The sequence below is a fragment of the Salmo salar genome, chromosome 24 (assembly GCF_965601325.2).
Source record: "Salmo salar chromosome 24, fSalSal1, whole genome shotgun sequence".
Classification (NCBI taxonomy): Eukaryota; Metazoa; Chordata; class Actinopteri; order Salmoniformes; family Salmonidae; genus Salmo; species Salmo salar.
The window spans coordinates 12,406,092-12,432,797 of NC_138314.1; the positions used below are offsets into that span (position 1 = coordinate 12,406,092).

At 43.7% G+C, this 26,706-nt stretch overlaps 1 protein-coding gene across 16 annotated transcripts; it reads right to left on the minus strand.

Annotated features, from left to right (window-relative positions):
• Positions 1–907: 907 nt before the first annotated feature.
• Positions 908–26,370, minus strand: addb (Beta-adducin). 16 transcript variants are annotated; one of them, XM_014170598.3, is made up of 17 exons: positions 25,968–26,369; positions 14,454–14,665; positions 13,445–13,592; positions 12,991–13,142; positions 9,868–9,948; positions 9,389–9,538; positions 8,994–9,137; positions 8,621–8,719; positions 8,059–8,235; positions 7,396–7,641; positions 5,538–5,645; positions 5,334–5,420; positions 4,945–5,013; positions 4,583–4,709; positions 3,662–3,748; positions 3,178–3,215; positions 1,893–2,031 (listed from the first exon to the last, which is right to left on the minus strand). In XM_014170598.3, the coding sequence occupies exons 2-16, from the start codon at positions 14,616–14,618 to the stop codon at positions 3,181–3,183; spliced, it is 1,875 nt and encodes a 624-aa protein (XP_014026073.1). In that variant the 5' UTR covers positions 14,619–14,665; positions 25,968–26,369; the 3' UTR covers positions 1,893–2,031; positions 3,178–3,180.
• Positions 26,371–26,706: the final 336 nt, after the last annotated feature.

Here is a 26,706-nt window from a genome sequence, read left to right on the forward strand (position 1 = left end):
CAATCTCAGGGCCCTTGACTGTATCCTATCCAGGCGCTGTAGTACCGTTTTAGCTGCCAATCCATATACAAAGCACCCATAATCCAAAGATGACCTGATCAATGCCTGGTACATACAGTATACAACAGTGTTTGTCTATTCGACGTCCAATCATATCCTGCCACTGCCCTCATGAGGTCCAGCGCCTTTCCTACACTTTATTTCAATATACTCAACATGTCTCTTCCACGTAAGCCTCTCATCAAACCCCATACCTAAATACTTAAACTTAGACATCCTACCTATATCCTGACCGTATATTTGCAGCCTAACATCTTTAACATTCCAATATATTCTTCTTCTTCTTCTTTGGTATTATGGTGGTCCGCAAACAAATGTTTTAGTTGCATCCCGCCGCCTACTGCATTGGCTGTGTATCAGCCTACTATTCTGTAGTATGAATTCATTACACTGTGAAAAAATTGCCCTACCAACTAACCCAACACCCATTAAAACATCATCACTTTTCCACTACTTTGGCCCTATCTGATCCTGCACCAGGCCAGCAGCCTGGGAGGATGGGACAGTATCGTTCAAAACACCTTGTAACTCTTCTGCAGTAAAATATCGTACACCCAAGTACTTCTCTGTAGCTGCCACCACAATATCTATCATCTGTGAATTACGTTCTATTCATGCGGTACAGTTGACAACCATGGCCATGGAGGCAAAAAAAAAAAAAAAACGTATTGAAGCACATGTTATTCCTATCACACGTGAGATCATGTCTTGATAAGGCATATCTAACCAAGATGAATTATAAAAAAGTTAGGCAAGGTATATCAGAATGGCGACTTTACAGTACCTGAATCTCACATGATTAAGTGCAGTTGCTAGTGTAACGAACAACAGATCAAACCAAACTGGATTGAAATCAACTTTGATCTTTAATGACTGGTACATTTTAACCTTGCAACTTTTCACTTTACATTCTAATATGAAATAATACATTAAAAACCAACAAATATCACACATCAGCATTTTGATAACAGCTACTGATCATAAAAATAATTACAGCTGTAGAGGTATTTTGTACACATATCTCAAAGAAAAATTTGGGGAAGAGTGGAATGTTTAGTACCTTTTAGTTTGGCTTCAGTTTGCAACATCAAGCAACACGTTTCTTCCACAATGCTTAGATCATATCCTTGCTTGGTATTAGTGGCATTTATAACTGTCAGCTTAATGTTGGGGACTTTTTTTTTTAAGCATTTATTTTCTTATTTGTCCCTGCTGTCTATGACTTGAATAGTTAGTTTAATTGGAAAAAGAGCACGTTATTATACCTGCATAATTCTACATGTACTGCACCTGTGCTCGTATGTACATGCCTGTCACCTTCGTTTGACTATTAAAAACGAATAAACATGACCAGGCCAGGGGGTGCCTATGAGGATACTTCAATGCAACATTGGTTTATATACATACATGTGACAAGTGCATTACTTCTTATAATAAATAGGGAGTGCATAATTCAGGTGATGTTGTTGATTCTATTTCATTTAGAATGATTGTGGATTGTTTCAAGATCATTTGAGAGTTGTACAGAAACAATATCGCCCCCCCCCCAAAAAAAACAGAATTAGAATTACTTCTAGACGTGATGAGTGACTGAGCTATACATACAGGAGACTTGAGTGCGAGTTAGTGTGTTTGCCTCCGTGTATTTGGCTAGAAGTGGAGGGTGTGTGTCGGAATCATTTTACATGTCCCCTCAAGTTTCAGCTTTCTCTTTCTGCTCTTTCTTCTTGCTCTTCTTTAGGAACGAGGGGGCCTTGAACTTCTTTTTCTTCTTAGAGGGGGACTTGGAGGGGGATCCCTCAGGGGTGTTGCTGGGCGGTTTAGCGGGTGGGGCAGCAGGGGTGGTGGAGGGGGGTGTAGAAGTGTCATTGGTAGACAAAGCCTTCATCCCTTTCTCCAGCTCCTCCGTGGTATGCTTCTCCTCCTCTCCTTTCCCGTTCTGAACTGCTGTGGAGTCTTTCTTTGTCTCATCTTGTTCATTTATTATTGGAGTAAAACAAAGCAAAGGGAAAAGAAACAATCAGCGTAAATAGATTTTTTTTGTGTTAGCTGCATGGAACAGTAGGGGAGAGTGGGGTAAGTCCATAGTATAAAGGAAGTACAAAAAAATATACAACCCCCACCATTGATATAGCCGTCTGTAGCGCATGCAAAAAAAACATCTTCCTGCTGCTATGGGTAAATGGAACCATTTTTTACATTTACCATCACTCCGTCAAGGGAAATAATATTATTCTTTCTAACAAAGATATATACATATATTTTAGGATGTTGTGTATCCCTGGAAATAAGCAGAATTCATGTAAAAACATAGCTTGCCCCCCAAAAAAGTGATATGGGTATGGGGTAAGTTGAGCCGCGGGACAGGGTAAGTTAAGCCACCTTCTGCCCTGAATTAAATATTACCGCTCCCTTTTTAAAACTCTATCTTTATTTCCCACAATTCAACACAATCCCTTTAGTCTTTTAATAATTTTAAGCATATTTTAACACAGGCTTAACACCTAATAAACACTTTGTACTTTTAAAAAACACTTTTAAATAGGCCAGGCCCTGTTGTTACATCATATCCCAGCGATAATGCCTTGCATTACGCCTGGGAAGAAAACACTTACATTTGCTCAACTTGCTATTAACTTACCCCATGCCCACTGGCTCAAATAAACCCAAGGGAAACATTTTGAATATATTAGCCCACACAGCTACAAAGATGCACTTTCATGCTCGGACATGTTTAGGACCTCATATTGAAGCTTATAGAGACCCCAACTGATGTATAACAATCTTAAAATGATCTACTTTGGTTTAGATGCAAGCATCATGGAACACAATAATTTAATTAGACTTTTTTGGACCTAACTTGCTTCCCACTTTTTCCACGTGGTTTCTTCCTTCACAGACTCGATGAAATGACGACCTCTTTCTAAATATTTGGTCAAATTATTTTTGGGGTATGGTTTCTGAGAAAAAAGGGTGGCTCAACTTACCCTTTTGGCTCAATTTACCCCACTCTACCCTTCACTGCAGACATGTCATGTCATTGCAGTTGTGCCCAACAAAACATATTTGGTTAATGAGAGTGCAACCATGTCTTACAGTTTGCTTCTCAGTACTTACTTACTATTGAGACAAGATCTCAGTACCAGAGGGGTGCCCTATGAGTCAGTATAGAGGAGCATAGACAAAGACGAACACAGAGACAGAAGGAGAGAGGTACATACAGTAGTTGTGAAGACAGATGGGCGTCACAAGACGGCGCTGAAATGTGACACATTTACAACAACAACAAACACCACCACACACACACACATCACTCAGCCACTGAGCTTATCGTACAATATTCTCCTAATTGAGATCCATGCACGTAACTCCATACATTGATATCAATGCATGTTTAATGCGAACGTCCATGTTACATATCTCAAGTTAGGATTGAAATATTTTGGGAAATATTCAATGATGGTGAGCGCAACAGGGGTTGTGGAGACAACAGTACAGGGTCCCACATATTGTCATGTAGGAATTTGAGTGGTCCTTCTCCCCTGTATGCAAGGCAAGCAAAGACAGCTGTGTGTGTTCAGCACTGCAGGCCGAGTCTCACCTGAGGGTGGGGGATTGCAGGGGGTAGGGTTGTTGGTAGGGGGGGTAGCTGGGAGAGACTCCTTCTCGTTCTCCACCTCCTCCCCTACTGACGCACAGAACGACAGACAGACACAGGAGAACAGTGCATAGAGCTAATTCTAGTAAGCCGCGTGCAAGAGTTGTGAGGCAGAGTGAGAAGTTAATTAGGAATTGGTGAAAGAAAGGCACATTAACTGTACAGTCTGAGGTTTCATTGCTGTGAGTATAGCGAGCCTTGCCTGGCTACCCAAACTCCTTGCTCCGGCCAAATGCTACACCACGCCCACGGACGTTAGTTTCTTCTCCGCAATGAGTCTGGATCTGAGTGCCTCTCCAAAGATTTATGGAAGGCAAACACATTCTAACCGTTCTGATTGTTGTCAGAAAACGATGGGTTGGGCCAGAGCCATAACACACATGGGTAAATACTCTGATTGGTTAGAGATGAACCAATCGCTGATGATTTTGTACAACACCCCTCATTTGGACGTCACCACAAACGACTTCAACGACGGCGGTCTCAGACTGAAGTATGTAGCGAAAATAGAGGAGCGGAAGAATTCTTTTGAGTCATAAGGCAATAAGGCCAGTAGTAAGACACATTTAGAGTGAGGGATAGTGTTAAGGCAACATTTCGAGAGCTTAGGACTATAAGGTTCTATCTGCAAAAAGATTATTCTGAGATAATTGGTTTTAAAGTTCCAAACCCTCATTGGTTTGAACTTTTGAACTTAACAACATTAATTGGGATATTTAGAGAAGTATACACACTGTAGGTAGAGAACATTGAACAGAACAAAGCTATGTCAATAACAACATTTTGACAAAAATGCAGATAGAACCTAATAGTCCAAGCTCTGGATTTAGTGTGAGGGATAGCTTTTGGTAGCAATGCACTTACCATCTGTTTGACCTCCTGCTTTCCTCTGCACCTCCTTGCGGTACTCCTCCAGCTCCGTGTCTGTCAGCTGGTTAAACGGGTTAGGGGTCTCCGGCTCAAGTATCGCAAGTTCTGCCGGGTCTGGAGACTAGGATGAAAAGGAGAAGGAAAGGATATTACAATTGTTTTGATAATCATAGTCGACCCAAGAGGCTTCCCATCTCATTTCAATTTCACACTCAAATGATTCATTCCCAGGAAAGTTGAACATTGCAATATCTTCCAAGTCTTCTTTGTGTTTGCTCTAAGAAGAGCTCCTTGGTTTAATCGTCTTCATGGTTCATCATTCCCTCTCTCTCTCAGACCATCTTATTTTTTTTTACCTTTACTTTGATGCTTGTGTTGACTGAGAGCACACTCTTTTTTACAGCAACATGCAGTTTTTTCTGGACCTGGGGAAGATTAGCAGGGTGGAGGATGAGGGGTGTGAATGAATGAATGAATGAATGGACTTTACAATGAGAAACAGGGGAGAAAGGATGATTAGTGGGGATGGTTGGGTGGCCAAAGTAGCTTCTGCAGCTGGGTTAGGAATCGTATTTAACCAAGACAACAGGGTAAACAACCCATCTCTTGCGACAAGACCATAGGGCCTCAGTTTAACACCAAAGACAGAAATACAGTACCTCAAATGAAAATGTAAAAAGCAAGCATTCATACATACTCCAGCACTAGTAGCCACATCACTGTAGACCTAGTACTTGAGCCTTACCAGTGGACTACCATCCGTTATGACACTGGCTAGTACTTGGGACTGGGGTCCTGCTGTCTTCATGTCCTGAAGGTTCTGCTGCCGGATCTGGAGATACACAACAAGAACCTGAAAGGCTGAAAACCCAACACCAAACCATGTGATCCCTGTAATACATCCATACTGTGACATCATCGCTCACTGGGAGCAGTAAGGCAGACGTACCTTATTTCGTGTTTCCAGCACCTCTTGAGGGTTGGTAAAAAGAGGAACAAACTGATTTGTGTTCTCAATCTTGATGGCTCCTTGTTGCATCTCCTCTGTCTTCAGCCACTGAAGAAAGAGAGATGAGTGTTGAGGGTCAGCAGTTCTGCTGCATGACCCATCCTATAAGCATTGCTTCAAATGCTTTTGCCCCATCAACACGTCTGTGCTTTCAATTACATTTTTTGGGGACAAAGTTGATCTGATATATGACAGAGCGTGAGCGAGAGAGAGAGAAAGGCATTGGGCTGGGCAATATGCCTTTCTCGAATGACATCCTCCTAATACTCCATTGAATCCAGTAAAGAATGTTTGCACCATGGTCATTTGACTCTGAATGCATGTTTAACTGAAATCAAGATGCAACAATAACCATTATTTTAAACCAGTGTGTTATACAGTGTTGTTGTCATTCTGAGTGCAGTGTTATTATTATCACGTGTTCTCAGACAGAGAAACACCCCTGCGGTGACTTTCTTTTCCGCCACCAGAGGGCAGATAGCATTGCAGTAATCAACACCAGCACTGGGCTTTCCCCTGCAATGCAGAGGACAGGAGAAAGAGAGGTTGGGAGGTACAGGAGAGAGAGAGAGACAGGGAGAGTGAGAGCTAGTCTCCTCCCCCTGCCTGATGTAAGAGGGTCTCTGCCTGCCTGGTATTGTTCTGTCTGAAAGGACTCCATTGCTGGAGTCCTCTATAACAATCTCTCTCCCTGAGGTACTATAGCAAACACCCTGTTTTAAACACCTTTTCACGCAAACTAATAAAGGTTGCATCTGCGTCCATTAATTAGCCACACACACACATAGCCTTTAATGGCTGTTCAATTCAATTGCATAGTGGAAATTCTAATATAATAGATATTTGAAATAAAAGCACAAATGTTGAGGGAACATTTCCCTCAGATACTTACTATTGTGCGCTGGTGTCCGGGGCTGGCCGTCAGATACTTACTGTGGTGCGCTGGTATCCGGGGCTGGCCCTCAGATACTTACTGTGGTGCGCTGGTGTCCGGGGCTGGTCCTCAGATACTTACTGTGGTGCGCTGGTATCCCGGGGCTGGCCCTCAGATACTTACTGTGGTGCTCTGGTGTCCGGGGCTGGCCCTCAGGTACTTACTGTGGTGCTCTGGTGTCCGGGGCTGGTCCTCAGATACTTACTGTGGTGCGCTGGTGTCCGGGGCTGGCCCTCAGGTACTTACTGTGGTGCGCTGGTGTCCGGGGCTGGTCCTCAGATACTTACTGTGGTGCGCTGGTGTCCGGGGCTGGTCCTCAGATACTTACTGTGGTGCGCTGGTGTCCGGGGCTGGCCCTCAGGTACTTACTGTGGTGCGCTGGTATCCCCTGGCTGGCCCTCAGATACTTACTGTGGTGCTCTGGTGTCCGGGGCTGGCCCTCAGATACTTACTGTGGTGCGCTGGTATCCCCTGGCTGGCCCTCAGATACTTACTGTGGTGCTCTGGTGTCCGGGGCTGGCCCTCAGATACTTACTGTGGTGCGCTGGTATCCCCTGGCTGGCCCTCAGATACTTACTGTGGTGTGCTGGTGTCCGGGGCTGGCCCTCAGATACTTACTGTGGTGCGCTGGTATCCGGGGCTGGCCCTCAGATACTTACTGTGGTGCGCTGGTATCCGGGGCTGGCCCTCAGATACTTACTGTGGTGCGCTGGTGTCCGGGGCTGGCCCTCAGATACTTACTGTGGTGTGCTGGTGTCCGGGGCTGGCCCTCAGATACTTACTGTGGTGCGCTGGTGTCCGGGGCTGGTCCTCAGATACTTACTGTGGTGCGCTGGTGTCCGGGGCTGGCCCTCAGGTACTTACTGTGGTGCGCTGGTGTCCGGGGCTGGCTTGGTCTTGGTTCACCCTCAGGTAGGAGTTGGGGGTGTTGAGCCAGCGGGTCTTCTCCTGTTGCTGCCGCTGGGCGTAGGGGTGCTGGCGGGGTAACGGGTGCACTCCCTCCTCCTCAAACTGGAAGGAGTGGACTGTGGCAGGGACTTCCACCTCCCTCCGTGTCCGAGAGCGCTCCAGCAGCACGGGGAAGCGGTAGGCGTAGCCGGTACGGTAACCCTGGAGGGTGGGGAGAGGGAGGTTTATAGGAAGGTTTTTGTCTGATTGATGTATTGTAAATGTCCAATGTCCAGGGGTAGAAGTGATCCATATGATCCACATCCTGGAGGGTTAAAGTAGGTAAGACCTGTGTCTGGAGCCCTCTTAGTCTCTGCATATTCTAAGTACTGTTGATCCATTATTGTGTGTGGTGGATGTTAATGGATTCGTGCAGGGAGACACGCGTGACCTGTTTGATAAGATCCAGAGCAGTGCATGTCATAAACAACATTTTACCTGCCCTATTCGTAATGACTTTCCCCATTCCACAAAATTGACAATGCTTATAGCATTGTAAAGCAGTACTCTACATTGAATTGTTCCGCTAAATTGAAAATAATTTAGCATTGCAAATGTGCTTCTGTCTTTTGATCTCACCAGGTTGTCCAGAGTCCTCATGAGAGCCTCAAACTCGTGCTCCCCGAGTCGACTCTTGGTCAGGGGGCCGAAGGTGGATCCGGCCCAGCCCACGGTGCCTGCAGCGTTGGGTTTGTGGGTGGAGCGGTCCAGCATGATCAGGTTCTGCTCTCCTCCAGCGCTGCACAATGCTGACACCTGTCAGCACAACACAGGATTGCAGCAGTGCGTTATGCTTTGTGTTTGGCAAGCGTACAGTTACAGTACTGCACATACAACAGGCACAGTACAAGGGTACTAAGGCAAGGACACGCATTCAGGAGTGAAACTGTCAAAGCTGTGCATGTGTGTGCTGTTACTCTCTCTCATACACACACATACACAGACATTGAGCTATGAGTCTGGCAGTTCTCTCCCTCTCCCTCACCCTCTCCCTCTGTCTTTCTCTGTCACGCACACACAGTCACTGAGCTATGAGTCTGGGAGTCCTCCTTCTCTCTCTCAGTGTGGTTGTCAGAGTTGTGCCTCAAGCCTTTGGCAGGAGGGAGCAGCAAAAGCGATGTCAGTATGTGTGTCTCTGTACCTGGATCTGACAGGCAGCCTGTATGTGGTAGATGGTGTAGAAAGCCTCCTCTACTGACTCCCCCAGGGCCACGATGCCATGGTTTCGAAGCAACAGCACCTAGGAATAAAGATAGACTTCAGCAAGAGAAAAAAAACATAGTAAAACCCTCTTTTGCCTCAGAGTACACTCTTATTTTTGTTAATTATTCTCATTTCCTCCTCTATCTTCGGCCCTGTCATTGCAATTGTTATTGTTTTACAAATATATTGAGTAAAAGTAACTCATGTTTTCCCTATTTATGGTGCCATTCTTTTCTCAAGCAGCACATTAGCAGTATCAGGACAATCACAAGCCTGTTCCGTTAACCCTTGCTCTGCCCTAATCTTGTCACCTTGCAGGTAGGCCCGAGACTCTTCTGAAGCTCCACCCGGTCCTCCTCGTTCTCCATCAGCCCATTGTAGTCGTAGGACGCCACCTCACCCACCAGCAGAGCCTCATGGGACAGTGGCAGCAGGCCACACTTCATGGCGGACACCTGCACACACAGACAACTTTAAGTCACATTCTGGAATGAAGGATTTTGACATGTTTTTTCAACACTGGTCATCATTAAATGTGAATAATGTCTATCTTACACTAAAAAGTATCATCTCTAGTGCTCCCTAGTCCTAAAACTCCATTATTTCAGAAAAAACATTTGAGACTGTGTGAAAATATGTTAATGATAGTTCTGAGTATGCCCTGTCCCCTAGGCAGGGCCCCAGCCTCAGTGTACGTGTGACTCACTGCGGCGGTGGCGGGGGTGTGGAGGTGCACCAGACACCGTACGTCTGGCCGGGTAGAATAGATGGCTGAGTGGAGGCTGAAGGAATCCAGGTCTACCCCCAGGGTGGTGCTGCCCCTCTCCACCACCTCCCCAAGGATATTCACCTTCGCCTGGGAGGACAACAACGCAGAGCAACACTAGCATCAGCGCTCAGTGTCACATTCATTTATATTTGTGGAATGCTTATTGCAGTCCGTATTGTTTATTACAATGTTTAACTGTTAAGCCCTTGTTGAAGGAGTTGTGTGATAACAGGGGCAAGTTAAACTAAGCATCGGTGAGATGACTGAATAGTTAGTGCTTATGTGCATCGGCCAGTATAAAAGTACCGTTTACGTTAGCAGCTAAACTCAAATGTGGACCAGGCTATTTACATAATAACCCACAGCACGGAGAGGTTCGCTTTATGACTGTGGAGCAGAATTAGTAGTGAACTCACCAGGCTAGAGGCAGTGACCTCACCATAGGCCAGGCCATTGGGCAGAACCAGGAAGTGCTCCTGTTCCTTACTGACACGCAGCTGACAGGAGACAACACACACACACACACACACACAGCTCTGTCAGATACCAAACTTTACAAACAGAGAGAGGGATAGAGAAAAGGAAGGGATGGATAGAATACAAACAGAGAGAGAATAAGGCCGAAGGTAAAAAATAAAACAAACAAAGATAGAGTGGGAGAAAGTAAAGGTAAAAACTGAGATGTTGTCCTTTTAAAATGAGTTACACAACAGCATAGTCAAGTATCTGCTCCAAACTTTCAAAACCAGCATACAATTTTACCCTCATTGATAGGGCTGTGGCGGTCAGCCGGTGATTTGTCAAGCAAATAACTGTCAGTCTCACGGTAATTGACAGTTAATTAACATAAACACATTTAGCATCTCCTGGCTTCCACGCATAGGTCTGGTGATGCAGACCTTTGGAACATCTACATTTTAGAAAGTCTAATAAATCAATGTAATATAGCCTACACCACATACAGCCTTCACAATAAATCCATTATTTATTTCAGACAGATCTAAAGAAACATGATATGAAGAAAATGTAGTCTATTTCAGAAGAACAGAATAGCATACTCTGAGTTGTCCTTATGTTAGGTCCTGATCTGGCTATGCCATATGGCTGTGGGCTACATTAGTTCATTAAGCAGGAAAGATTTGCTTAGAATTCCATGCCATTATTTTATAGTATGAAGAATACAATTGAACAAAGCTGAATAAAATAGAAAGGATATTTTCTGAAAACGATTTGAGGGAATGCGCACATGCGGCTATTCTGTGTTGAGCGGTTAACAAAGAAAATAGGTATTCCTATATGCTTAATTTAGAGTTATAAATGTCATGTTAGTTGTTCTATAAACATTGGGATATATATATATATTTAATACATTGTAAGGCTGCATGATGTGACTCTAATGATGATATGAAAAAAGTTGCTTGAAAAGGCATGAGCTCTGCTTTGTGTTTTGTGCAGGCTGTACACACTGCATCAGTCTCTCATTCACAATTTGACAAGGACTTGATAATGCCTCGAATTTCACGGCAGCATCCCCTTTCTGTGGCCGTAATGCCCCCTAAAACAAATCCATGCCTTTTGCGGCTAGTGGCCACTGTGCCCTTCTCCCTGAGTACTGCATGCTCCATCACATGATCGGGTCTTTCACACAGGCTACAAGTGAAGACAGACACATCAGGGATGCAACTGCGCACGTCCTTATCCAATTCCAAGGTGCATATTGAAGATATTGGAAGAACTGTCCACATTTACTTTTTGTCAGCCAACAAGATGAGTAGGCCTAACGAACCACAAAAGCACTAGCCTATGTCAATCTACCATCCCCCATAGTACAAAAGTCGACCTAATCTATTCTGTGCACAAAATAAATATAATCTGGGAAACATAGTCTGGGACAGTTGTGGGACGCGATATATCCCAAATTAATACAACCACTAGCATAAAAAAAATGTTTTTATGCAATGTGGCTGACTCAACAGATTAGAACATTTATCTTAAAATGTTGATAAACTATTAAGCTATTTCTTCACATTATAAGCGCAGCAATGAGCTCGTGTTAGTAGGCTATTAGCGCAAATGTTCCATTAGCAGGAAAACTTCATTATCAAAAGTGACCGCAAATGCAATTATGCATGTAATTATTTGGCCACTTTAGTTGTGATACAAACCTTATTAAAACATATAGCCCTATGGACTAGGCTACATGAGGTGTGTGACTATGATTAGAAAAAGTTGCAAAAAAAAGGTATTGTTTCTTATACTGGGCATCATTCACAAGTGATAATATATACTACAAGTGATAGGCTAATATTGTCACCCATCAGACTATTCTTGATTTAATCTTGTCTTTACATATACTAAATAATATATGTGTGTAATGGCCGTCGTATGAATTGGACCAAGGCGCAGCGGGTTGAGTGCTCATTTGGACGTTTATTTTAAATAACCACGAACACTTCACAAAAACAAGAAACCGGACGACAACATAACAGTTTGCAGGCTAACCCTAGCAGTGCAAAACAACCTCCCACAATACCCAAAACAAACATACTCCTAAATATAGGACCTTCAATCAGAGGCAACGATAACCAGCTGCCTCCAATTGAAGGCCCCAATCCCAATTACTAAACATAGAAATAAACACCCTAGAAACAGACATAGAACTATACAACATAGAACTAAACCAAAAACCCCGGAAACATAAATCAAACACCCCTCTACATAAACACACACTCAAAACCATATAAAACAAATACCCCCTGCAACGTCCTGACCAAACTCTAATTACAAATAACCCCTTTACTGGTCAGGACGTGACAATGTGTGAAATTTGTTTTGATTTAGAATGGACCATTATGATGCATCTGTATTGAAACAGGGACAGCGGGAAAAAATACATGTCATCTATTCACTTAAATAGCGAATGGAGGACGCTTTTCCCGTGGTTCATTTTCATGCCTGCCAGGTAGGCTATACACCTGTTGTAAAGATAAACAATGTGCTTAATATTAGGAAAGTTGAGAAATAAATATAGTAGGCCTAGCCTATAGAAAGCGGATGGGATCCTCGTCTTTTTTACTAGAGGCCATCACTTTGTTTTCTCCCGCAATTACATAGCCTATAGAAATGTTGCGCAACATGAGCTCTCATGAAGTGTTTGATTAGATCTTCGATTACATTTGCGTTGATGTCAGAGTGATTAGAGGGACAATAGAGTGCTGAGTACCAGGCAGTTAGCAAGTTTTGTAGGCTACTAATGACCATCAGCAGCATCAGAGCTTGGAGAATCCTAAATACCGGCACTAAATGGTCATGTGGAATTTGACTGCCTTCATGACTCGTGACCGCCGGTGTGGTGGTAATACGGTCACCGCACCAGCCCTACTCATGGACATTGTAATGGTAATGATGGTACTAAAACCATCTCTTTGAACAGTAGTGCTTTTTGCATTGTCAAAATAGGGCTCTAAAAGAACAAAGCAAAAGAATGATAAAGAGAAAGAAACACAGAAAGAGAGTGTCAGCCAGGCAAGTCTACTCACGGTGAGGCAGGTGTGGCTGAGCTGGGCCCAGCCGTAAAGGTCCAGAAGACGGTGGACACTGGCCAGTTTACAACGCATCAGCCTCTCTCCCTTCACCATGCCGCTGGGCTCCAAGCCATGCAGGTCGTTGATGGGCGTCACCATCATCATGCCTACACAGAGACAGAAGTCAATAGCAGATCACAGAACATTATCTTGTGTGTGTTTGTTATCTGTTGGTGAGGTGATTCGGGGAGTTATTTGTCTGTGTCTTGATGTTAGAAATCGATTGCAAAATTGCCCTATTTGGCTCAGTGTCTGGGTGACGTGTATTTTAACAGGAGTATGTCTGTGAGTAGGGGGTGTGTGTGTGTGTGTGTGTGTGTGTGTGTGTGTGGTGTGTGTGTGTGTGTGTGTGTGTGTGTGTGTGTGTGTGTGTGTGTGAATGTCCGTGCGCATGTATGCGTGTGTGTACCTGTACTGGAGGGGGAGGCGGACAGGGCGGCAGGTGAGCCGTGAGAGGCCATGTAGTCAGCTAGCTGCCTCAGAGCCCAGAGGTTGGAGCTGCTGCCTCCCTTCTTCATCTGTTCCTGGATCAGAACATCCAGCTCCTCACGGAACGACTGCACACACACACACACACACACACACACACACACACACACACACACACACACACACACACACACACACACACACACACACACACACACACACACACACACACACACACACACACACACACACACACACACACACACACACACACACACACACACACACACACACAACTATTAGTCTGCATGCTGCTAAAATGCACACTCAATTAGCCTGAGGGCTAAAACACTCACCCAAACACACTCACAAATACTGCATAGAGCAGCATAGTTCCTAGAGCAGACAGATACATCAAATGTTCACAATAAAAGGTTTTTAAACCGCATCATCTAATGCATTTCCCTCTCGCCATTCATTAGCACTGTCCGCTGCTACTGCCTATCTTCACAACTCCAGGCCTCCTTTTTGTGTCCCTCCCTCCCACACACACACACACACACACACACACACACACACACACACACACACACACACACACACACACACTATGGCAAAGGCTCCCGTCTGCAGCTGTCAAGTGGTGATTCAGAGCAGATTAAATCTGAGCTGTGGAGATAATCATATCTTTGGAGATCCAATGAGGGGGAAGGGAGAGTGGAGGGCAGAGGGATTGGACACAGGATGGAAATGAAAGGGTGGAACGATGGGATGAGGGGGAGGTCAGGTAGAGTGAGTAAGGGATGTCCATAATGCAAAACTGAAGTGGGACTTTTTAAAACCGCTCCTTGAAAAGTTATGTGCATATGCACAAACAGACACATGTGTGCGCTCACACAGACCCAAACAGACCGGACGCACACAGAAGAACACACATACGCACACACACACACGCACACGCGCACACGCACACGCAGTGTGCTACTGACCGGGCTCTGCAGGAGGCTGGAGACTCGTTTCTTGTGTTGGGGCCCAGAGGAGCCAGGTGTAGAGTGCTGTGGAGACACAAGGGCCTCGAGGACCCCATCACTAGGGCCCCCATCGCTGGAGCTCTGCTGCACAGGCGTGCCCTTAGGGGTGGGCGAGGTGCTCATCTTCTACTGCTCACAAGGGGGTGCCACAGGACGAGGGGTGGGGAGAGCTGGGAAGAGGAAAAGAAGATTGATTAATTGCTGTTTCCAATAGATAGATATACATTTAGAAAATAGTACCAAAATAAGTCCTGCTAGTGACACACACACTCTGTATTTTTGGTTGTTTTTATTGTAATCTACTGTAGGTACCAAGCCTCAACTTTCAACATAGACACAGGAGCTTACCTCCCACCCCAAAACCAGGGATGAGATATTCCACAGAGTAAAGCCTGTGTGGGCTGTTGGCTAACGGAACCAATGGGAATTGGAGAAATGCAGCATTAGCAGTAAGAGCTCAGACAGCAACATTACAATGCCCGCCAGCAGGAAGTCAACTCAATCATAGAGGGCCAGTAATAGGAGAACCAGTAAAGACTTACCGTAAAGGTTTTCAAAAAGAGCCAACCAACCCTCCCCCAGTGAACATACACATTTCTGCTAACAGCAGATAAGACCACAAACACGCCCTCTCTCCTGTGCTATCTGAAACTACTCCGATTAGCCACATGCACAGTGCCTTCAGAAAGCATTCAGACCCCTTAACTTTTTCCACATTTTGTTACATTACAGCCTTATTCTAAAATTGATTAAATAAAATAATTTATGAGGTATTTAGAAATTTCTTAGAAATAAAAAACAGAAATACCTTATTTACATAAGTATTCAGACCATTTACTATGAGACTCGAAACAGAGAACCTTCCAGTAGGACAACCATCCCTGCAGCCCTCCACCAATCAGGCCTTTATGGTAGAGTGGCCACTCCTCAGTAAAAGGCACCTGACAGCCCGCTTGGAGTTTGCTAAATGTCCCCTAAAGACTCTCAGACCATGAGAAACAAGATTCTCTGGTCTGATGAAACCAAGATTGAACTCATTGGCCAGAATGCCAAGCGTCACGTCTGGAGGAAACCTGGCACCATCCCTACGATGAAGCATGGTGGTGGCAGCACCATGCTGTGGGGATGTTTTTCAGCAGCAGGGATTGCAAGACTAGTCAGGATCGAGGGAAAGATTAACAGAGCAAAGTACAGAGAGATCCTTGATGAAAATCTGCTCCAGAGCGCTCAGGACCTCGGACTAGGGCAAAGGTTCATCTTTTAACAGAACAATGACCCTAAGCACACAGCCAAGACAATGCAGGAGTGGCTTTGGGACAAGTCTCTGAACGTCCTTGATTGGCCCAGCCATAGCCCGGACTCAACCCAATCGAATATCTCTGGAGAGACGTTCTACATTTACATTTTTACATTTTAGTCATTTAGCAGACGCTCTTATCCAGAGCGACTTACAGTAGAGTTCTCACCCCCTTCTATAGACTTACACAGTAATTATGACAACTTCCGGAGGACATCCTCCAACCTATCAGAGCTCTTGCAGCATGAACTGGCATGTTGTCCACCCAATCAAAGGATCCGAGAATTAATCTAGCACTGAAAGCATAAGCTACAGCTAGCTAGCACTACAGAGCATAAAATGTTGTGAGTAGTTGACTCAAAGAGAGAGAAAGACAATAGTTGAACAGTTTTAAACGAATTAATTTATTCTAAAGTGTAGAAGCAAGAGAGAGAGAGAGAGATTTCCTTGTATTTCTTTCACTTTACTTACTTAGGTAGTTAATGCAGCTAGCTAGTTTAGCCTACTCACACCCAGCTCAAACAGCGAGGGATTCTATGTTAGCTAGCAAGCTATGGCTATCCAACACTTGAACTCTTCCAAGTCAAGGTAAGCTTTTGGTTTTACTAATTTATTGCCACCGGGGGCTCGCCAGTGTAACTGCTAAACTGCTTACTGACTGTACACTGTACTGCATGATTGTAGCGGGTTTACTAACGGGTTAGTTCTATTAACTGTGTTGACTATGACGTTACTTTAGCTAATATGGTGACAACAATGTAGGCTGTTTTTAGCGGTTATGATATGGTTTGACTTAGAAAGTATTTTTTGCCTGGTCACAGACATCTGATGTGTTGTGCATTGAAGTCCACAAGCGAAGGGAAAAGGTGAGAGGAAGAGAGCATGTAGATGCAAGAAGGAATAAAATGTGGCTGCTATGAAAGTGAACTGTGTTTACGTGTGATCATGGTTGTATTCTGTTGAAAAACGTTTCTTAAATGGAAGCAAACTGAGCGAAACGGAGACATACCTGCACGAGAAAGTCTTGTTTGCAACTTTTGGACTAATGATTACACCCTAGATTAGCTAGATGCAGGCAAAAGTGTGAAAGGCAGTATTGAATGTGTCACTGTCTGTCCATGTGTCACTGTCTTTCACCTCAAATTTTTCTCTCGACATGTGTGCACCTATGTTGTAAACTTTCATTCATAGGCTAGGTTGTAGCAACCTCATGATGGGTATAGAGAAAATTGAAGCATCATGTAGTAGCCTAAACCTATCAATGTTACATTGAACTGGGTGAATGGAATATGACTGACAGCCATCCAATTTGCTGTAATAGAAAAAAGGCCATGCTCATAAAAAAATAATCGCCCTCCCTCATCTTAAACTGCACCGACCGCCACTGATCTAAATGCACTCTTAATTCCTCCTCCCTAATGCATTAAATCTACTTCCAAATACCAAGTCACTCCCACCACCAGGCCTAAGAGTATGTATGAACTGCTGCCCATAATCTTTAATTCGAAGGATTTTATTCTGTGGTGGTACAAACCTGAATTAGTCTTGGTACACAGAAAGCATTGTGCACTATCACAGAAAACTCTTAATTATGTGTACTGTATCACCACATTCAGGTTGATTTTTCATCAGTTTTAATACAGGTTACTTATTTATTTGCCTAAGCTTTCCATCCATTCTCTCTTTCACTTCAGCAGTGATAAATTCATGAACTTATTTGACGAAAAGATCATGATCATTAGAAAGCAAATTACGGACTTCTCTTTAAACCTGCGTATTCCTCCAAAGCTCAGATGTCTTGAGTCTGCACAACACTGCCAGGACCTAGGATCAAGGGAGACACTCAAGTTTTTTAATACTATAACTCTTGACACATTGATTAAAATAATCATGGCCTCTAAACCTTCAAGCTGCGTACTGGACCCTATTCCAACTAAACTACTGAAAGGGCTGCTTCCTTTGATTGCCCCTCCTATGTTGAACATAATAAACGGCTCTCTATCCACCGGATGTGTCCACCCAAAAGTGGCAGTAATAAAGCCTCTCTTGAAAAACCAAACCTTAACCCAGAAAATATAAAAAACTATCGGCCTATATCGAATCTCCCATTCCTCTCAAAATGTTTTGAAAAAGCTGTTGCGCAGCAACTCACTGCCTTCCTGAAGACAAACAATGTATACGAAATGCTTCAGTCTGGTTTTAGACCCCATCATAGCACTGAGACTGCACTTGTGAAGGTGTCAGACCGAGGCTCTGCATCTGTCCTCGTGCTCCTAGACCTTAGTGCTGCTTTTGATACCATCGATCACCACATTCTTTTGGAAAGATTGGAAACCCAAATTGGTCTACATGGACAAGTTCTGGCCTGGTTTAGATCTTATCTTTCGGAAAGATATCAGTTTGTCTCTAGATGGTTTGTCCTCTGACAAATCAACTGTAAATTTCGGTGTTCCTCAAGGCTCCATTTTAGGACCACTATTGTTTTCACTATATATTTTACCTCTAGGTGATGTCATTCGGAAACATAATGTTAACTTTCACTGCTATGCGGACGACACACAGCTGTACATTTCGATGAAACATGGTGAAGCCCCAAAATTGCCCTCCCCGGAAGTCTGTGTTTCAGACATAAGGAAGTGGATGGCGACAAATGTTCTACTTTTAAACTCGGATAAAACAGAGATACTGGTTCTAGGTCCAAAGAAACAAAGAGATCTTCTGTTGAAGCTGACAATTAATCTTGATGGTTTTACAGTCGTCTCAAATAAAACTGTGAAGGACCTCTGCGTTACTCTGGACCCTGATCTCTCTTTTGACAAACATATCAAGACTGTTTCAAGGATAGCTTTTTTTTCCATCTACGTAACATTGCAAAAAATCTGAAACTTTCTGCTCAGAAATTATGCTGAAAAATGTATCCATGCTTTTGTCACTTCTAGGTTAGACTACTGCAACGCTCTACTTTCCAGCTACCCGGATAAAGCACTAAATAAACTTCAGTTAGCGCTAAACACGGCTGCTAGAATCTTGACTAGAACCCAAAAATGTGATCATATTACTCCAGTGCTAGCCTCTCTACACTGGCTTCCTGTTAAGGCAAGTGCTGATTTCCAGGTTTTACTGCTAACCTACAAAGCATTACATGGGCTTGCTCCTACCTATCTTTCAAAATTTGGTCCTGCTGTACATACCTACATGTACGCTACGGTCACAAGACGCAGGCCTCCTTACTGTCCATAGAATTTGTAAGCAAACAGCTGGAGGCAGGGCTTTCTCCTATAGAGCTCCATTTTTATGGAATGGTCTGCCTATCCATGTGGTCTGCCTATCCAATGGTCTGCCTATCCATTTCTTTCTCTCTTTCGGAGGACCTGAGCCCTAGGACCATGCCTCAGGACAACCTGGCCTGATGACTCCTTGCTGTCCCCAGTCCACCTGGTCGTGCTGCTGCTCCAGTTTTAACTGTTCTGGCTGCGGCTATGGAACCCTGACCTGTTCACCGGACGTGCTACCTGTCCCAGACCTGCTGTCTCTCTAGAGACAGCAGGAGCGGTAGAGATACTCTGAATGATCGGCTATAAAAAGTCAACTGACATTTACTCCTGAGGTGGTGACCTGTTGCACCCTCTACAACCACTGTGATTATTATTATTTGACCCTGCTGGTCATCTATGAACATTACTATTTAGGGCAGGGACATAGAGAATGTTAGCGAATGTTACAATCCTCTATTGGCCAAAAGGCTGTATTAGCATGGGCTGCGCCATTGAGGGCTTCCACCATTTTAATCTAGTCAACTGGGTGGGACTTCCAGCTTCATTGGCTGGCCCCTCCTGGTGACCCTGTTGGTGTAGACCAGGGTTTCCCAAACTGGAATCATGTCCAACCGGGTCCTCAGGACAAATATACTACTCCTCCACCACCACTACTTCCTCCTCCTCCTGCTCCCCAGCCTCATCACCTGAGCTCCAGGAAAAGACGGAGGAAAGAGAAGGAGAGGGGAGCTCTGACAGGGGAGCTCTGACTGCTGGTTATATGATGAGCCTCTGCCAGTCCAAATTAGGAGCTGGGCATGTGGAAACCACATTTAATGTGCATGTGTGCAAATATTTATTGATCTGTGTAAATGCACCTGCCTCTTTCTCTGGATTGATATGGCAGCCAGGCATTTCTCCTGACTCTGAGAGCTGGAGATGCAGTTAGAGGAAAGAGGGGGTGAATAGGAGTATTACATAAGTAGCCCCAGATTGATTTCTCTGGCCAGGCTTTCATTAGGTTAATAAGAGAAAGTGCAGTTAGTGGACACAAACTAATTATGGAACTACTTTGGAACAAGTCAGCATTGATTCTGTCTTTTTTATCCATGCTAACCCACTTTCATCTCAGCCAGTTGTCACTACCTAGCTAACTTTAAAGAATATATCTGGGTGAAGATAGTGTCTTTGTCATTGGAACTTTAGATCTAAACCCCCTTTTCATCTCAAGTTCTAAAAATAACAGAAAACTCAGCGTTGATATCTTCCTGAATATTCAAGCATAATTATATGCATAATAATGAGATCATCTTTCATAAATGAACAGGCCAAATTGCGTTGGATTGCTTAAATCAAAGTTCCTCTTGAGCACTATTGGTAGGGATGTTAACGTTTTAAATTAACTGGAATGAGGGTTGTATAAAGGGGACCAAGGCGCGGCGTGTAGAGTGCTCATATTTACTTTAATGATAACACTTAAACAAAAACAACAAAACGACAGCCAACAGTTCCGCCAGGTGATACTCACAAAACAGAAAACAACTACCCACAAAACCCCTATAGACAAACCCCAACTTCAATATGATCTCCAATTAGAGACAACACGAACCAGCTGCATCTAATTGGAGATCATCCCAAACTCAACCTAGAAATAGAAAAACAAGAACAAAACATAGAAACCAAAAACATAGACTGCCCACCCATATCACACCCTGACCTAACTAACCAGAGAAAAAACAGCTCTCATAGGTCAGAGCGTGACATTAACCCTTGTATAATATCAGTTGTCTCTTCTGTGCTCCGGTCCTCATTATTTAGTCAGATGATTTAACCTTTTACTGCAGTGGGCTAAATCAGGGTCATACAGAATGTTTGTTAGTATTAAACAAATATACTTTGAAAGAAAAGTACAGACTCACACACAAGGTCATGGGCTTTAAAAAAATAAGAGTTTAAATGTATACAATTTCGAGTTTGCATCCCAATATTACACTTTCTGTATCACAGAAGACTGAAATATAACAAAACCGTTTGAAATAGAAACACCTGATTGTCAGCGGGGTTTTTGAAATAATGTTTATTAATTATGAAAAATATTAACATTCCACCAATGAGGCCACTAGAGGGGGATTTGGTCATTTGACTGCAGGAAAGGGTTTTAATAGCCTGGGTGTGTTCTAAATGAACAAACAGGGACAGGAGGAACTGATCGGTCTGATAATACATTATGTAAAATGATCCTGACCAGGGGTAAATGGTTACATGTTCTGCTGTATCAGCTGGGTAGATTTCTAAACTGGACAGGATGCTGGAAAATCGTTGCAGAAAATCTGTCAAACCATCAGCATCTAAACACGCGAAACATGCCCTGAGATTAGAGCAAGGCTTCTGAAAGGATGTAATTATGGTTCTCATTTATAGTTATCAACAATTATGCGCAAACTTGTGAACTATACACAATGATGATTGGGCATTCTTCTGAACCAATGTGTTACGATCGTCTGAAGAACTGGACCAAGGTGCAGCGTGGTAGGCGTACATTTTACTTTTAATAAAAATGACATCGGAAAAAAAAAAAAAATACAAACACTAACGTAAAGCTACATGCAGTGCAGAAAGCAACTACACACAAACAAGATCCCACAATCACAGGTGGGAAAAAGGGCTGCCTAAGTATGATCCCCAATCAGAGACAACAATAAACAGCTGCCTCTGATTGGGAACCATACTAGGCAAACAAAGAAATAGAAACCTAGATATGCCCACCCAAGTCACACCCTGACCTAACAAAATAGAGAATAAAAAAAAGGCTCTAAGGTCAGGGCGTGACACAATGGCTGTCATGCACTACCTAGGTTGGAACAACACATCGAGGAGGATGAAGGACGTTAACTGGAAAGAAATATGAAAATGCACAATCAACAATAGAACATATATGAAAAATAGACAAATAGGCAGATTTAAAGTTCAGCAGAACTACTGGGATCTTGAGAATGCATTTTCATGACATGTTTTAAAGAGAACATGGAGCCTAGATAAAACGCAGTCTAAAAAGATACAAACACAGCTGGAGTTGAACCAAGGACAGGGCCAGGAAGGGTCTGTCTACCTTAAGCACTTTCCTGGATTCGGTAAATGGAGACAGTGCATCTCTCCAGACAGCAATGTCTCCACTGTCACCTCTCTCCTGCATCTGTCTCCCTTCCTCTTCAGCCATTACGTCTCCATACATTATTGATTTTCTGACTTACTTCATACCGATAATGTTTATGATAAGTATTAGTATCTGGAACATAAAAGATATTCCACATAAGCTTGTGTGTAGTTTATCTGTACACTTAGGCAACAACTGAACCGATTCCATTGCTAATAGCTGCATGAAACTATGTAGGCCAATGCTACGGAGTTAAGAACATGCCATAAGCTCACTCCACAGCTAGCTTGAAATGTCGCCAATGGAGCTATCGAACTAGATATTTTTCTGTAGCTCAATCGGTTAGTAGTTTGTCAAGGAAGGCGGTCACGTGTGTTTGTGAGCAGAGGAACACTAGTCCACTAGGGGCAATGGAGCTGTATTGTTAGAAGCACACGGACGTCGCTTTCACCTACTAATGAATGATAATGCAGTGAAATAGACTCCATTTAGTAATGTAACCTTTGGCGTCCCCCTAAGGACAGATACACTGGCATATTATACATAGAGACTATCAGAGTTCCTAGAAACTAATCCTCAACACAGTATGCATGATGTGGCTGGTTCACCAGAGACAAGATTTCTCTCAGAGTATAAAGGGCTTGTGCCATGAACAAATGCTGGGTGCTTGTCTTATCTACATACACCCACCCATTACTCCACAGATAAAAGTCTACCCCTCCACTGTGAGGGAGAAATACACAGTAATGATGATGTGCTGCTGACAATAGCTACCTCAAGCAATAGCTAATTATAGGTTATTGATGAACATACAGTGCATTCGGAAAGTATTCAGACCGGTTGACTTTTTCCACATTTTGTTACGTTACTGCCTTATTCTAAAATGTATTAAATCGTTTTTTTTCCCTCATCAATCCTTTTCACACAGTTTTTTGACATTTTAGCAAATGTATTAAAAATCGAAAACTGAAATATCACATTTCATGAGTATTCAGACCCTTTACTCAGTACTTTGCTGAAGTCTTCTTGGATATGACACTACAAGCTTGCCACACATGTATTTGGGGAGTTTCTCCCATTCTTCTCTGCAGACGCACTCAAGCTCTCTCAGGCTGGATGGGGAGCATCGCTGCACAGCTATTTTCAGGTCTTTCCAGAGATGTTTGATCGGGTTCAAGTGAAGGCCCTGACTGAGCCACTCAAGGACATTCAGAGACTTGTCCCAAAGCCACTCCTGCGTTGTCTTGGCCTGTGTGCTTAGGGTCGTTGTCCTGTTGGAAGGTGAACCTTTGCCCTAGTCTAGGTCCTGAGTGCTCTGGAGCAGGTTTTCATCAAGGATCTCTCTGTACTTTGCACCATTCATCTTTCCCTCGATCCTGACTAGTCTCGCAATCCCTGCTGCTGAAAAACATCCCCACAGCATGATGCTGCCACCACCATGCTTCACCATAGGGATGATGCCAGGATTCCTCCAGGCGAGATGCTTGGCATTCAGGCCTAAGAGTTCAATCATGTTTTCATCAGACCAGAGAATCTTGTTTCTCATGGTCTGAGAGTCAATTAGATGCCCTTTGGTTACTCCAAGCGGGCTGTCATGTGCCTTTTACTGAGGAGTGGCTTCAGTCTGGCTACTCTACCATAAAGGGCTGATTAGTGGAGTGCTGCAGAGATGGTTGTCCTTCTGGAAGTTTCTCCCATCTCCACAGAGGAACTCTGGAGCTCTGTCAGAGTGACCATTGGGTTCTTGTCACCTCCCTGACCAAGGCCCTTCTCCCCCAATTATGTAGTTTGGCCATGCGGCCAGCTCTAGGAACAGTCTTGCTGGTTCCAAACTTCTTCCATTTAAGAATGATGGAGGCCACTGTGTTCTTGGATACCATCAATACTGTTGAAATGTTTTGGTACCCTTCCCCTGATCTGTGCCTTGACACAATCCTGTCTCGGAGCTCCACGGACAATTCCTTTGACATCATTGCTTGGTTTTTGCTCGGACCTGCACTGTCAACTGTGTGACATGTTATAGACAGGTGTGTGCCTTTCCAAATCATGTCCAATTAATGAATTTACCACAGGTGGACACCAATCAAGTTGTAGAAAAATAACAAGGAAGATCAATGGAAACAAGATGCACTTGAGCTCAATTTTGAGTTTAATAGCAAAGGGTTTGAATACTTAAGGTATTTCTGTTTTTTATTTTTAATACATTTGCAAAGATTTCTAAAAAACAGTTTTTGCTTTGTCCTTATGGGGTATTGTGTGTCGATTGATGAGTAAAAATATTTATGTAATCCATTTTAGAATAAGGCTGTAACGTAACAAAATGTGGAAAAAGTGAAGGGGTCTGAATACTTTCTGAAAGCACTGTACATGAAAGAAGCCATTTGATTATGATTACTAAAGCTTAGGAAAGGGAAAGGGGGATACCTAATCAGTTGTACAACTGAATGCCTTCAACTGAAATGTGTCTGAAATGTGTCTTCCGCATTTAACCCAACCCCTTTGAATCAGAGATGTACCGGGGCTGCCTTAATCGACATCCAAGTCTTCGGCGCCCAGGGAACAGTGAATAACGTTTCTAATTCCCTATAATATAATAGCCATCAGTTTAGATCCTCCTGCCAGGCAGGGCTGAAACATCATTCGCGCAGTGGGAACTGCCTTGCTCAGGGGCAGAATGACAGATGTTTATCTTGTCAGCGTGGGGATTTGATCCAGCAACCTTTCGGTTACTGGCCCAACGCTCTAACCACTAGGTCTGTTCAAAACAAATTATCATCTGACCAGAGCAATGCTTTGGGGAGGTGAAAGTGGATTCAAGTGACTCTAAAAAATAGGCCTAGCCTCCCCATTTTGTCCAGTTCCTCCATAGCAGCATCCCTCAAATGATACCCCATGGCCCCTGCACGGCTGCCTAGCAACCAGGCGAGCAGCGCTGCAACATCAGCTCCCACTGCGCGACTGATGTTTCAGCCCTGCCTGGCAGGAGGATCTAAACTGATGGCCACCCGCAATATGCCGAGCTATGTTGTGGTGTTACCAAGAGGTGAGCGGAGACGCCACTTTTTGTCCTCACGAATCCATTATAGCCTGGCAACACAGGCCCCAATCTGCATAATAAAAAGCGAAATGACCAGTCCCCTAAAATTACAAATAAAGGGCGCATCCATGCAAGACGGTCCCTCCTCGTGACATAATCCAATTCCCCTTATGCGGTTTGACGTTGGAAAATAAGAGCATCTGCCCTGCATGGGCCATGTCAACTCAAATATAACAGAACCACCATGTAATACGTTTAAAGCCAAGAGAAACAAATTTCTAACATCGAAAAGAATAGATAGGCAATACTATTCTGATGAAGAATGTCCATTAATCATAGGCATCCATGTCTGCTGCGGCAGAACAGATTGCTGGTGATGATTAGCAGACCAATAAAAATGTAGGCCATAGTAGGCAGCACCGTTGGGAGAAAAAGGTGGATCAGCTAGGCTTTTGAAATGATATTATAGGGAATTAGAAATGTTATTCATTTCAGGTTGGAGATGGTTTTATTTGCTACATCACTGGTCATTCCCCCATCAGTGTTATGGCAGGCATGCATCACACATTATAGTATAGGCTTACATTTAATTGCGGAGCAATGTCACCAAATGAAAGGTGTGTATCGGCAAATGGATTGTCACGAATATGTTGATAGGTTAAATTACTCAAAACGAATTTACATCAAAGAAAAAATCATTCAGGTATCTTATGTTATGTTGAGTGCCTACCTCAGTGCATTTTCCGCGCCTTGTCCTTTGTGGGTGCGCGTCACACCCTCTGTCGTAGGAATTAAAACCCAAATAACACTATCTGCAGGAATTAAAATGCAAATGTTTACAGTGCTTGGGGATTCCGCTATGTCTGCCTCTACCGCGGCCGTTGGTATATATCTCCGTTGTTTTTCATCGTTGAGCGCGCCTGGACCAGCCCATCGCTAAGCCTGCCCACACTCCAACACCCTGACCTCCGTAAGGATCTTCTGCACGATCCGACACCGCCTGCACTCCACAAAATTCTACAGCAATTTATTTGTTTTGATACAACTTTTTGTGAGAAAACTTCCTTGGAATTAAATGTAAATATGGTGCACACCCCAATGGTGTTAGTTTTATTTTTGTCATATGGCAGCCTGGAATTGTAATATTGTAAAAACATTGAAGCTGTGAACACGAATTACATCCAACTGGCGCCACCTTGTGCTCGAGGTTGACAAAAGGACTCAAATGAAAAACAAACAAAGACCATTAGGGCCTACCCTTCATAGGCATGGCATTAAGAGGCAGAAGCTATAGGCCTATGTAGCGGTGGCGGTCAATAATCAATTATGACTATGTTAGTAAGTCAAATTACATTTAGAAGTGCATGTGTATTGTTTACTTTGTTAGGTGATTGTCACGTCCTGACCAGTAAAAGGGGTTATTTGTCATTGTAGTTTGGTCAGGGCGTGGCAGGGGGTGTTTGTTTTGT